Source organism: Athene noctua, chromosome 2 (genome assembly GCF_965140245.1).
Source record: "Athene noctua chromosome 2, bAthNoc1.hap1.1, whole genome shotgun sequence".
Lineage (NCBI taxonomy): Eukaryota > Metazoa > Chordata > Aves > Strigiformes > Strigidae > Athene > Athene noctua.
The window spans coordinates 119,629,037-119,642,801 of record NC_134038.1 but is presented as its reverse complement, the minus strand read 5'-3'; the positions used below and the strand labels follow the sequence as shown (position 1 = coordinate 119,642,801).

The 13,765-nt window shown below is 37.5% G+C and overlaps 1 protein-coding gene across 17 annotated transcripts in view; it reads left to right on the top strand.

Annotated features, from left to right (window-relative positions):
• Window positions 1-13,765, top strand: part of SVIL (supervillin) — a 143,286-nt gene that overhangs the window by 84,529 nt on the left and 44,992 nt on the right. For 10 of the 17 annotated variants that reach the window (XR_012633191.1, XM_074900051.1, XM_074900050.1 and 7 more), the window contains 10 exons: window positions 169-226; window positions 353-504; window positions 909-1,593; window positions 6,409-6,492; window positions 8,515-9,402; window positions 9,734-9,904; window positions 10,535-10,569; window positions 11,676-11,737; window positions 12,105-12,244; window positions 13,008-13,103. Coding sequence is in view for 16 of the 17 variants with exons in the window: in XM_074900050.1 (XP_074756151.1) it covers window positions 169-226; window positions 353-504; window positions 909-1,593; window positions 6,409-6,492; window positions 8,515-9,402; window positions 9,734-9,904; window positions 10,535-10,569; window positions 11,676-11,737; window positions 12,105-12,244; window positions 13,008-13,103 (2,371 nt within the window). In the remaining variant the exon portion in view is untranslated. The remainder of the gene's footprint in view (window positions 1-168; window positions 227-352; window positions 505-908; window positions 1,594-6,408; window positions 6,493-8,514; window positions 9,403-9,733; window positions 9,905-10,534; window positions 10,570-11,675; window positions 11,738-12,104; window positions 12,245-13,007; window positions 13,104-13,765) is intronic. The other 7 variants (XM_074900040.1, XM_074900052.1, XM_074900046.1 and 4 more) reach the window with 7 other exon arrangements.

Genomic DNA, 13,765 nt, shown 5'->3' with positions numbered 1-13,765 from the left:
AACCTTAATAAACTAGGAAAATAAGAGCAAAATGCTTGTTCCCTGACAAAAGCTATTTCAAACCTCTTAACTTTGACTGTTCCTTCTTATTCTAAAGCATTTTAGCAAGTTTCTGTGAGTTTCTGAAACTTACTAGTTTATAAACTGTATAATCTTTTGTTGTCTCAGTTTCAGAATTAAGAAAACTGTTTGAACCAAACAACCAAGATTTTTTGGAAATGAAAAGGTAACAAAAAAAAAAGTCTTTGGTCTGTAAAACAAAACACACAGCTTGTTTTGTTACCTCCTCTTAGAAACTCTCTCCTCAAATCTTCAAAGATGCCTGATTTCACATTTCTCACATATTTTTCAGAAAAGAGAGAATAGCTAGACGCTTAGAGGGAATTGAAAATGATACACAACCTATGCTTCTACAAAACTGTCCAGGATCAGTGACACACCGTTTACTAGAGGAAGATACACCAAGATATATGCGTGCAACTGATCCATACAGTCCCCACTTAGGTAAGTAGTACATATCAATCAGTCTTGCATTGCTGAATTACTCCATGTTTTCTACCCTATCATTTGTGCATTACATGGAGAGGAGTTTTATAGAAGAGCTGTGGTCAAGTTTTTATTTAACTTGCCTTTTAATTCTCCAGTTGAAAAAGGTTGATTATCCATATTGTTTTAAAAAGACAACAATTTGATATGAGACACTTAAAGAATTTTAACTAATACATACTTCTTAATCTTTTGTATGTACTTTTGGAGAGGTAAGTGCAAAAATGTAATGTGTCTGTTTAGTCACTAGTACACTTCAAATTGCAAGAAAATGGGAAGCTTTTAGTTCACTCGATGTGAATGGTGGGTAGAGCACTCAGAGTTTTGGGTAGACTTATTCATATTCATTGTACTTTTGACAGGAAGGTCAAATGAAGAGGAGGAAACTTCAGATTCTTCCATAGAAAAACAACCCAGATCATCCAGGTACCGAGCAGAAATCACAGGAGGTAATACAGAGCCCTTGTATAGTACAGGAAACATGGATGTCCAGGAACTAGAGTCAAAAGCAGAAAGAATAGCTAGGTACAAGGCAGAGAGGAGGCGTCAGCTGGCAGAAAAATATGGATTATCTCTTGATTCTGATTTGGATTCTGACTACTCATCCAGATATACACGGGCAAGGAAAGATCCTGACAGTGTGGAAAGAAAGGGAGTGAAAAGTGAAAGGCAAAATGAGGAAAACAAGGACTGTGGCTCCCTGTATTTGTCCAGGACTGAGACAAAGGAATCAAAGAGTGTGATTTCTGAATCCAAAGAGTACTCCAGCCATGAAAAAGATAGTGTTCCAGATAAAGAAGACCTCTCAAACGAGAGGAGTAATAGAAAAGTAGATGATGACAGTGCCATTAGACAGGCTTCTGACCCTTCAGCAACCTTGGATAACTCTGTCACCCTTTCACTTTCTGGACGAGAATCTTCCTCCTATAATGAAGTGCCAATATCACCAAAGCAAACCTCCAGAGAGTCCCTTTCTTCACCAAAGCGGGCAGCCTCACCAATCCATTTGCAGAATGACCAGCCCTTGCACAGCAACATCAGACAAAGGTAAGCATTATTTTTAACTGGGTTGTTTTTATACAGTAGATTCCTTTATCTTAATCACCTTCTGCAGCAATGTCTACAGTACTTATGAGAATGTATTTATTAACCTTGAAGAGTGTATTTAGTGGCTTTGGATGTCTCAGGTTGGATTGATAGGGTTTTTTGAATCACAGTGTGTTTCTAATACAAGGAAGTGTGTATCTATTTCTAGGATTAGGCATGTCCTTGGTTGCACTTTATATTTCTAGAATTTATGCTAAAATTAGGCCGGGGATGTGGGCCAGGATATGGAATAACTGATGTTTGAGATATTTACACAAACTAGAAATTGAAGGAGTTATGATCCTAAATCTACTCTCTTTATTTTTTCATAACCTGTTAGATCAAGCCTTTAACTTTTTTCCTCTGTATCCTGTAATTGTTTGGGTGTGGGTTTCCAAGTAAAGGCAAGCTGTTTCTCAGTGAGGATTTGAATAGTTTTATGGTGGCTTCCACCAAAATAAACCAGGTCTCAGTTAAAAGCTGAAAAGTATCTTGGTTCAGTTGAAATATAATAGTTGATATGTTTTCCTGCTGTGAAAGTGTAAAAACCCTTTTGAACTGTGAGAATTAATATTTCAGATAATATCAGGATATGTCTGTGAAGGGAAGGAGGGAAGAGTTAAAATTCCATGCTGAATTTGGAAAACATAGCCTCCCTCATGGTATGCTGAATTAGTTCAGATTTGCAAATTTACTCCAGTAATAAGGTAACCAGATTCTTCCAGAAGGGAAAAAAAAAGTTTTCACTGATTTCACCTTGTAATTTCACACTGTAGTGCAAAACCAGACTGTCAAAGTGATATGGTGACTGAAAACAACATGTGATTAAGAATTTTTTAGAAGTATGATTTTCTCGTAAGTGTGATTCTTAAATTTCTAGGTAAAAGGATAAATGGAAAATAACAACTGTAAAAAGATAAGTTAAAATGTTGCAGCGAAAAATGATGTAATGAGAATTTAACTGTAAACACATCTGCATCATGCTGAGCTGTGCTGACCGTTTCTAAGAAAACTGAAATGAACTGACATAAACAGAACTGTTTACACTCTTTGGCATTTTTTGCAGTAGGTTTAGACACAAGCTACATTGGCTGGACTTAGTTATCCTTCCCATCAAAGTCACAGAACTTGATTCCTATTTGTTGTAGCCTTTTTTATTAACTCTCATAAACATACTTTAAAGTTTGAATAAGGAACAATCTTCCATGTCAACTGTTAAGCACCTGGTGGATTGATTAAGCTATCTATTTCCAGTGCCTGTAAACTGTTCAAATGTACTTAGTCTTCTTTTTTGTTTTACTTTATTGCATAGGACACACAAGTAGTAGTCTCATTATTTTTTTCATAGCTTTTCTTATTCAGGTAACTTCTATATCTGCTCACCTTCTTTTGCATGGATATATGGCTGTATGAGCTGTCATTGGGCTCTTCCAATTAAGCCAAAATTTTGAAGGCATACTGTAATTTCAAAAAAGCCATCAGAGGGAAAATAATCCAACATACTTAGGAAGTACCATCTTCTATTAAGTTTATGTTTTAAGCTTACAGTTCTGCTACTATGCTAAGGAAAATAGTCATCACAGGGTCATCCGTACAACTGAGACCAGAGCTGTACTGGAACTCCCTGAGCTGACTAGGTTATTCCAGGCTCCAAAAAACTTGCCTCTGAAGCAGTCTCAACACAAATACTACAAAATATTGTCCCTTATTTTCAAATGATCAATTGGAGATAAATCCCTTGACTAATCCAATTACTGATAGGGAGGGATATTTGGAGCAGTGGACCACTGGCAGCTTGTTTGCTTTATTTTATAAGGTGAAAGAGGGGACAAAGTTTTCAGCCTTAAGAAAACAAAGAAAATAGCCCATCAAACTTCATAGCCAAAAGTGTCTGCTGTAGTGTAAAAAGGGGTTTTACTTTCTCTACTTTTATAAAGCAATCCTGGTCCCTGTTTCTGTGAGGGGAAACCAATGAACCACTGAACAATGAAATACCTTCTGGGTGATTATCTCTTCCAGCTCGGAAGAAGCTATGCTTCATGCAGCATTGGTGGGATGGCAGTTGCCCTGGTGAAGCAGCATGCAGGCTATAGAGAGACACATGAATCTGCTTGTTCACAGATTAGCCTTTACTGTCTCCTTACAAAGCTCTTTCATCTTTAGCTAACAAGTGTGGTGTTTCTAATGCAGCTCTATAAACCAGTTACAAGTTCAGACTGATCAGGCTGAACACATTGTCAAAGCATTCACAAATTCCATCTTTTTCTTTTTAAAGTTGTCACTTCTGACATTACCTACTTTTTTAATAATACAAGATGATACAAATTTGGGAAGAAGATAAAAGATTAAGGTACAGTGTTTTTAATGGAGGCATACTTTTTCATTTGTTAATTTATATGTTCCTACGAGATCTAATGCTGTGTGAAGCCTTAAGGGATCAGCTGTGTTTGGCAAGCACTGGAGACAGGCCCCTTCTGCAAGGTCTTCCTTTAGTTAAGACTTAGTTTTTCTCAATTTTCAGATAATGAAATGGTAAGATCCATTTTCAGGTGGGTTCTGATGTTAGGACAGTTCCAGACATTTTTACTTCTCTGCTCTGCAGTAGTGCCGTACTAACAAATGAGAGATTGGGGCAAAAGCAGCAAGAATAAGTCATAACTTAATACAAAATGCTGACCGCATTATCACTAATTTCAGATTCTTTCTGGATGAGTCTTGGGTCAGCATTTGTGTAAAACAGTTTTCCACAGTTCCTGTCTGTCTTATGTTTTGAAGGAAATCTTCATCCACCACGATGTGGTGTAGCTCTTAGAGCAGCTGAGTTTAAATTTAGGGTTCGGTCTCTTGTTTACGTGTGTAGGCAGTAGGTAGTATTTTAAAGGCCAAGTTGCCAAAAACCCATTCTTCGTTTTAGTACCCCTGACAATTTACAGTGCCAGTGCATACTCACTGGTGTGATATTCAGAGATTTAAGAGCAACCTCTCAGAAACTCTTGTCCCTGTTTCTGAGTGGTAAAGAAGTCATTGCCTATTTCCATGCAGTCAGTTTAAAATTACTGTGTGGCAGTCTTCTATGAGGCCGTTTTCACAAGCATAATAAGGGCTAATGCCAGATTTCCAGGTGTTTGCAGTTTTGAAGTCAGTTCTACATTATATAGGTGGCAAAATTATTTTTGTTAAATTTAAAAGTGCTGTGCTCAAATTGGAAAATAAATGCAGCTTGCTTTGGAGTACATATAAAAGCTTTGTGCCTTCGGTCCTAAGAAGATTTAATAATTAATCCTATTGTCCATCACTGAGAAGGCAACAAAGTGCTGAGAAGGTATCACTTGACATTGTCTGCATTTGGCTGCTGAAGTGGCTAATTAACTCTAAATTCAAAACGTGGCTTGTGTTCTTCTGACTGCTCTCTTCAAAGGATGAATGATCAAGTACAAATAATTGCTGCTTGGGCCATGCCCACTATAAAAATGTGCCAAAGTACACATTAAGAGACAGAAGGAAGTTTGCTTCCTTCAAAGCAATTCCAGCTACCAGGTCAGCTCCTGTGACAGGTTTTTTCCTCCTATTTGGTCAGTTCCTTTAGGAATTCAAAAACATTTAGAAAAACAAAAAGTGTTTTCACAGTTGGTGTTTGACTTTGTTCTAAGCTTGATTTGGACAAGGTAACAACTGTAGGTGAGTTCTCAACTTTAAACTTATTTGCCGTAAATGCAGTGTTATCTTAAGAACAGTTGTTGATTTGACCTTTTCCAACTATTTTTATTGAAAGACCAGCTAAGAAAAATTGAAGTAGATGACCTGAAGCTTAATTTGGGATTTTCGTCTTAAATGGCTCTACTGCAATGTGAGGAGTTCTTCCAGATGTAGCTGTAGGTAATGAAAAGTAGCCTGGATGCTTGTCACCTCCAGGGAGCTTGTAAACGCTGGTGTGGCCGGACAGTCTGTGCTTGCAAGGTTAAAAGTATTTGATGTGATATACTGTTGCTGAGGGACTGTAGATGGAGGTGGGTGTTAGGAAGGTGTTTGAGAAACTGTGTGTAGGTAGTATACGAACACCCTTTCCTGCAGGGCTTTGAAAAGTTTGCAGTGCTTTTGTTTCTTTCTATGCTTTCAAGTCCAAAATGGAAACAGAATGACACGATCAAACTGGGGGTTACTTTTGGTTTTTAAGCTTTTCCTTTCCCCTGTCACCCAGCATGTTTTTCTTCAGCTCACTGGGTTTGCATTTTGGAAGCTTTAGTGATACAGGAATGCAAGAGGAGAGAGGGGTTCCAGACACTTCTGAGAACTTCTTAGGAAGTATGATATAGCCATCTGAATTTCTAACTTAATTAAATTGAACATTTAACTTTGTTTTTGGATCCAGAAGTCTTTACCACTTTAAACCAAAGTAAAGAAATAGTTTTAGCAACTTTTCCAGATGTCCTTATGGTAAACCCTTCAACCTGACCTGCAATAGCAAATGGCAAAACCAAGATTGTGTAGTTGCTTTCACTTCTCAAATCCTGGACGATGTATATTAGTAAAGTTACTTTTGCAGAATATTTAACATTCAGAACACTTTTCACATGTTTATGGAATGAATATGATAGTTTGTTTCACAGTTTATCACCTTTCAATTTGACTAATGTGATGTGCCTTTATTTTCATCAACAGTCTTTTGTAATTGAGTAATTAAAAAACAGAAAGGAGTGGTGGGGAGGGAAGTTTGGGAGAAACAATGAGAGCATGTGTAGAGATCTCAAAAATTACCTGAAGTTCTGTTTTCTGTAGTAGTGCAGGGAAAGCAAAACCTGAATGGTTTCTTCAGAAAGATTCGGAAGGGGACACACCTTCACTTATCAGCTGGCCCTCCAGGTATCATAAAATGTAGCTGTGTGGCTAACAACCAGATTACAAACCTCGCCTTTCTTGCTCTTTACTCTGTCTTCATTTAACACTTGCCTTTAATTTTCCTTTAGCAGCAGCATTAAGTTAGAAAGTGTTGTTTCTTGTGGGTAAACAGTTGTTGAAACTTTTCTGAAGCATCTGCTTTAATTGTATTTTACGACCAATTGGTATTTTGATGAAGTACTACAAATGCCCCTAGCTTCTTCCATAGCTACTATCACTCTGCCTTCCACTAATTTTTATAACTTCACATTTTATCCTACTTTGTACTCTGCAAACCAGCAGATTTTTATACCACACACTTTGGCATACCCTACAATTAATTCCTTGAATTTCAAAGGAGAATGGTACAAAAGAAGTAAAAAAATTATACTGAAAAGTAAAGCAAGACCTTGATCAGAGCTACAAGCAGCTGCTTTCTCCCAGTTTGGTAACACATGCAGTTAGCTCACCATGAGAAAGGTTACAGGAAGACTCTTTCCCATGTTACTAATAAAAGTAATTCTTATAACCCAGTACTAACATCACTGTGGATGTTCTGAAGAATGTTTGTTACATTTAGTTTAAAGAATCACTTTTTCAGACTGAACAGACTTTCTGTGTTTAAGTAACTTTGAGAAGTTTCCCTGATAAAGGCACCAATTCTCAGAGATAAGAAACACCAAAATATTAGAAAGGTTGGTGTTTCAGATAATAATTTGGGTATCCAAAGTTATCTCAGGCATTCATTTGCTCTTTTTTTCTAAATTTTGCTTGTTTTTTTTTTTTAATAATGTAAGCTCCAAAAAGTCTGTTGGTAGCAAGCCTGGAATTGTACATACTTTGAGCTAGATTATTTACTTTCAAATAAAGTGCTAGTCTTCAGTTGTACTTGAGTTTCCTTCCTCAGGATTAAAATATTTTTTTTATATCCATTTGGGTGGGAAGGAAATAGAGGGCTTTCATTTTTAATACTCTGTGTGATATTTACAAACATTCAACTTGTAAGCTGTCTGAACGCTAGGCGTGGCTGTAAAACTGCTGGAGAGCTTACCTGCAGTTGTAGTCATAGAGCAAAGGCTGCCTCCAGCTGCACATGCTTGCCTTCCGTTAATGCAGTTGCATTAAGTGTCTAAAGGTAGAATATAACTCTTGTTTTGCATGGATGTTACACAAGTCTAGAGGTGTTCCCAGAAAATACACTGAAGTAAGGTAACTTTTGGGAATGTTCCTGTAAATTTTGCATGTTAGAAGGCAACAAAATGTTTAAAACCAAATGTCTGGTTTGAGTTTTGGGGTTTTTTTATGTTTTCCTCCCCTGCAAGCCCTCTGAAGAGCAACAGCCATGCCATAGTTTCACTTTGGGATTTAAGGCTTGCACTTTCAACATTTTTTTTGTCACTTACTGAAACAGGTTACACTATGTGTAACGTTTGGGATGTCTTATATGATACACAAAAGCACGACTAAAAAAGTCTCTGGGAAAACATCTGAAGAGCTAGGTGGAGATAATGTGGCTTTTTTCATCCCTTTCCCTAACGCAACAGCATCTTGATATGTCATAAGCTGCCCAGTGTTTAGACATGTTCCAAATCTGACTACGTACATGATTGCCAATGGAATTTGCAATTTCAGGCTGAACCCAACACTTTGATAATACAAAAAGCACTTTTGATCATCTTGTTTGTTTGAGACTATGGTTATGTGCTGTTTGACAAAAGCAGTTGTGACCTCCTGGGAACAGGCTGTACATTTTCAGAGCTTGCTCAGTTACCTTCTCAGGAGTCATGCATGTTCAAGGCCCTGTGTATCACTTGAATGTTTTTGAGCAATGTTGTTGCTAAGATTCAGGGGGAGAGGAAGGGGTTGCATCATAAGATTGCTGTCTTTTATGTATTGATTGCTTTTTATTTTAATCCAATGTCGCTGTCTATACCTACAGTAGGTGTCTCTGTTCCTTCCCAGATTGGGTATTGCTGTTCACAGCTTTAATCCTTTTTTTTCTTAAAGAGTAAAAGTTAGAGAGAAACTGGTGAAAGAGGAAAGTGCTCGTGGAAGCCCTGAACTTGTCACAGACACAGTATCTCAGAGAAAATCCCATCCAGTGCCAGCCCACTACATGCCTCTTCAGACAGAAACGCCTGCCTTTGATAGGGTTATAAATGAGCCTGTCAGTTCAGTCCGCCAACCAATACATGGCTATATTCAGCCTCCTGGCATAGCTCACACAGCTCAGCTGATGGCAACAGAAGAACCAGAAAACATCTCTGTTGGCAGCTTCCTCCGGCCAGACAATGTTAGCCTCTTAACAAAATCGCCAGCAGCCAGTGCATCAGAGGGTGAAAAGAAAGAGGCACTTGGTCATGGAGCAAAGCCTGATGAAGAAGATTCTTTGAAGGGTGAGCAGGCTTCTGAAGGCCGAAGACCAATTCTGCCATCTGAGATTCGCAAGCAAGGGAAGAACCATGAAGGCCTCTTTGGAGGAGGAGAATTGGATAGCCCTGTGGGGAGTTCCTCTTTCACAAGCAAGCTGAAAGTTAACTCGGAAGTTCAGAGAGAGCTGGAGTGCAATAAGAGGCAGGCTCCAGAGCAGCAGTTTAAGACCCCTGAGAACATAGAAAGGAGTGAAGCTGTTATGTACATACAGAGTGGGTCTGTATTGCAGCCTGCCAAGGCAAAAGCTCCTGTTCGGAAAGTGTCGACAGCAAAGCATAAAGTCCTGACTCGCTCAATGTCGGACTATACTGTGGCTCCTAAGCTAGAAGCTTTTAAAAGTAAGGAGAGCACGGAAGCAAATGCACCAAACGGTGAGATTGGCATGGTTGACACAAAAGTCTCTGTTGCCCAGCTCCGTAATGTCTTTCTGGAGTCTGCTAATGCCAACAAGAAAACGGAACTGTAGGTGACATTTCAGACGTATTTTCGTGTGAAACTTGCACGTCCTTGGCAAAAATTACACACACTCAACAGCAGTTGTGTTCGGCACTTAAAGCACACAGCTTAGCTCTCACCAGTGTGTACTGGAGGCTGAGATGGTTTGAATCCTGCTTTTGTGCTTCTGCTTGCTAGTGCAAGTTGTGATGTGGGGTAGCTGGAATGTGTACGTCTGCGCATGTTACCACAGGAGCATGCAGAGTGATCTCTAGTGAATTGTTGAGATGCTTACATCTATGCTTTACTTCTTTTTCTATTTTCTTTTCTATGCGCTTTCTGTCGTGTGGTTTAAAAGTGAATCTCGGTTTGAGATGTCAACGGCAGGTAGCGCTTTGTCTGCCAGTGGTGACCGTGAAAGAGGGCCACGAAGGCCGAGGCGCTATTTTACTCCTGGTGAAAATAGAAAGACTTCTGAGAGATTTAAAACACAACCTATAACATCAGCAGAACGAAAGGAGACAGATAGGTAGGCACGTACGTAGCTCTGTGTAGCGTTCTGGTGCAGGTAGACACGAACAAGCTTGTGAAGAGACTTTGTTCGTTTAGTAAATAAACATTTTGCAAGGTTATTGTTTCTCTTTAAAAACAATCAAGTGTTTCCTATAGCTTATTATAAAATAAAAATCAAAGCACTGCCAACACAACCAATTTATTGCGAATGCCCCCCACATGTAAAATGGTGAACAGTGAATCACCATAAAGTATTATAGCTGTCTGTATAGCTGTTCTGTCTAATGATAAACACTTTTGGTTTTATATAGTTTCCTTTCCATCTACTCTGCTTTATCATTTACTTTTTTTGTAAACAACCAAAGTTATATATTTTATGTTAAAAGAGCTGGCAGCAAATCGTAGACTTTTATCTTCTGCAAGATGAACTGGAAACCATTTTCCTTTACTGTATTTAAGTTTGGCTGCAATTGCTTGCCTTTCTGCTTTATTAAAGGATGTCAAAGTGGAAACTGTTGAAACTTGAAAATTAGATAAAGTTTTCCCACTCTTAAGACTTTTGAGGTCGTGCTACTTCAGATGAAGTTTGAATTTAATTTTTAATGTCTCATTTCCAACTAACTTATTTCTGATAATTTTTCACTAGGTCAATTTTGAGTGCAGAAATACCAACTGCTGAAGGTACGTTACTGTACTATTTTCAAAGGAAGAAATGGGAGCGAATGTGTTTTGTTTTAACTGAAGAACTATTTGATAATGCTAACAAAGTCCACTTGAAAATAACTACAACTACATATAATATATATTTGAAGTACTTTGGCCATGTCTACTACAGTTTTGATTTCAGATTCATTTAAATGCAAAAGTCTGTCTATGGATATCGAACTTAGTATGGGAGGCAAGATGGGGAATGGCTTGATGCTTTTCAACATAGGGTTTTTTTTTTTTGATTTAGGTAACAAAAAAGCTAGTTAATGAAAAAAAATACACGTTTGAGTCAGTGGTCTAGGACTAAAAAAGCCTTTACTATAGTGTAAAACTGATATTGGTAATGTGTTTTCTAGCTAAGGAAGTTGCAAAAAGATGGTTATTAAGTTCTATTCAGTAGGCCATCTTGCTTCTGTTTCCCTCTTGTCACTCTCGGCAAGTCTGGCACAAATTAAGTAGGTAATCTCATGAGTAGCTAAATTTAGATCTAATGCCTTATGCTATTTGAAAGCTGATATTCTCTGCAGCTTTGAGATGCTGGCTCTGGGATCTGGATGATGCTGATTTCAGCTCTTAAGGACACCAGTTGAGCCTCTGAAAATGGGGACACAAGGTGGTAATTAAAATGACAAGCTTCCAGGAAAGACCATCTTGGATGGTCAGCTGATAGAAACGTTTTATACATCATGACGAATAGGACAGTCTTTCAGTCTAATTATTTTTTTAGTCCATGTGGTATCATAGGCTAATATATTAAGTTGAACTATTCATAAAAGGTAATGTGATAACGTGATAGCACATGAACTGACTGAGGACACATCTTTTGCTCTCAAATCCTGTTAAGATTTTTTCCTCTGATGCGACACATATAAATACAAGTAAAGTTTACACAATTTGGTTCATGATGAGTCTTTTGTTGAAAGGGAGTAACAGGCGATTTATTTGCTGTTGGTGCTTCTTGTCTTAGTAAAACATAATTCTTGAGGAATTCAGAGATCATTTAGCCAAAAAAACCCTTGCACTTAATATGAGTTTGACTCATTACATTCACCCTCGTCAATTTTTTGTCCTTTGTGTAGATGAAGAAAAACTGGATGACCGAGCCAAACTAAGTGTAGCTGCAAAGAGGCTTCTTTTTAGAGTAAGTATTACATTTTCTTAATAGAAAGCTGAGTTAAACATTTCATATACAAGATGCTGAAGAACCCGAAGTGCATTAGAATGAAGTGTAAGGCAGTTAACCAATTCCAAGCTACATAACTTTTTTTACTTCACCTCACCTACCTACACAGTAGACCTGTTGCTCTAAAGCCTTCTTTAAGAACATCATTTAGAGAGACATGTAGTTAGTTTTAACTCCATGATGCTTACTATGCAATTACATCCTGCTTCTAATTCAGAGATGGTCATTTGGGAAACTTACTACTTTGCATGCAAGAAAGGTAAAAAGAAAGTACTGTTTCAGAACTTTTCTTCCATGGTTTTAATTATGACATATGTCCTCTTAGGAAATGGAAAAATCATTTGAAATGAAAAATATTCCTAAGCCACCTACAAGAAGTTCAGCAGTAGAGAGAAGACTGCGGCGTTTGCAGGATAGATCACACACACAACCAATTACCAGTGAGGAAGTGGTCATCGCAGCTACGTAAGTCTTGTACATATGTTTGCTTTAATTTGGTTCCTGCTTTTAAATCTGGGAAGAAGTTCCATATATGTGGTATTTACAACTTCGTAGCAAGGAAAACATTTATTGTTAAGGGTTAGTTTCCTTGAGAACCACAGGGGAAACTGTACTGAATTTCCTTTATAAAAGTAGAGGGACTAATAATGCATAACTTGTATGAGCTGTGATTTGTCAGAAATCTTATGAACCTGTAGATTAGGTAAATGGGATTAATCATAGCATCGGTTTGTAATCTAAATGAAAAAGATACTTTGAGCTGAGGGAAATCTGCACAATTTCTTATGGAATATGTTTGTATTGGGAAAAACCTTTTACACTCTGAAATATCAAATGTACTTTTTGGGAATATATTTCTTGCACTCTGGTCATACATCATGAACTTTTCCTGAAAAAAAAGTCATTTAGGGGAAAGATTAAACAAAGGTGAATGGACATTCACCTAGTATCTACCGAAAGATAGCTTATGTTCTGGGTAATGAGTAACTTCAAGAGACAACCTGTTTGCTCCTCTAGGTTTTTAGTTCTTTCAAAGTATTTGAAATTATTTTGAAAAGGTCACAGCAGATAACTCAGTTAATTAAAAATCACTGCTGTTTGGTTTTTTTCTGTTTTGTTTTGGTTTGGTTTTGGTCTTTTCTGTAGTTAACACTTAATGTATTGCTTTTCTTAATGCTTTTTTCTTCTCTCTCCCTGTGAATTTTCCCTCCTTGGCAATTCTTTAAAGTGAATCTACCCCTGCTTCACGTTCTGTGAATACCCACACAGTAGTGACAAGAGTACCTAGTCCCACTGTAGTTAAGAGCACTGTACAACCTATCAGGTACTGGGGGGGATAAATATGCATGTTACATGGAGCACAAGATTCCTCAATAGCAGATGCGTCTTTAAAGTCTTGAATGCCTTTTCAGTGTGTCAAGTCAATACTCATTTCAGGAATATTTAAAACAGTTGACAACTTCATTTATGTTTGCATGATAAAACAATGCAGCTTTATTTTGTCCAACATCTGTTTTCAGGACCTTTCTAACCACATTTACCTGTTCTAGAAGCATATTCTTCTTTGTGAAAGAAATTAATTTGCATGTGAGCAAACCTAGCAGAACCCTCTTTGCTCTTGTACTTTTTTTTTATACAGTAATGTCATCTTGAGATGAAAATACCAAAGCTGGGTGCCTGATTTCACAAGCAGTATATATCCTCTTTGTCTGTCTCTACATAAATGGTTTTTAAGCTTGCAAAATTAAAGGAAAGATAAGAAATTGCACCACCTATAGGTAAAGTTGCAGAATACTGTTTACCTGTTCTGAATGAGAGAGTTTTAGCAGAGACCACAACAAAGAAAAAAAAAAAAAGAAAAAAAAAAAGGAATAATACTAATTTGATAAGTGTGGCTGAAAGTGAATAAAATATGTTATTGCAGAGGTGAATAAAATGTATTATTGTAGAGACAAATGCAGTCACAGCTTTTATGAATGAATGTGT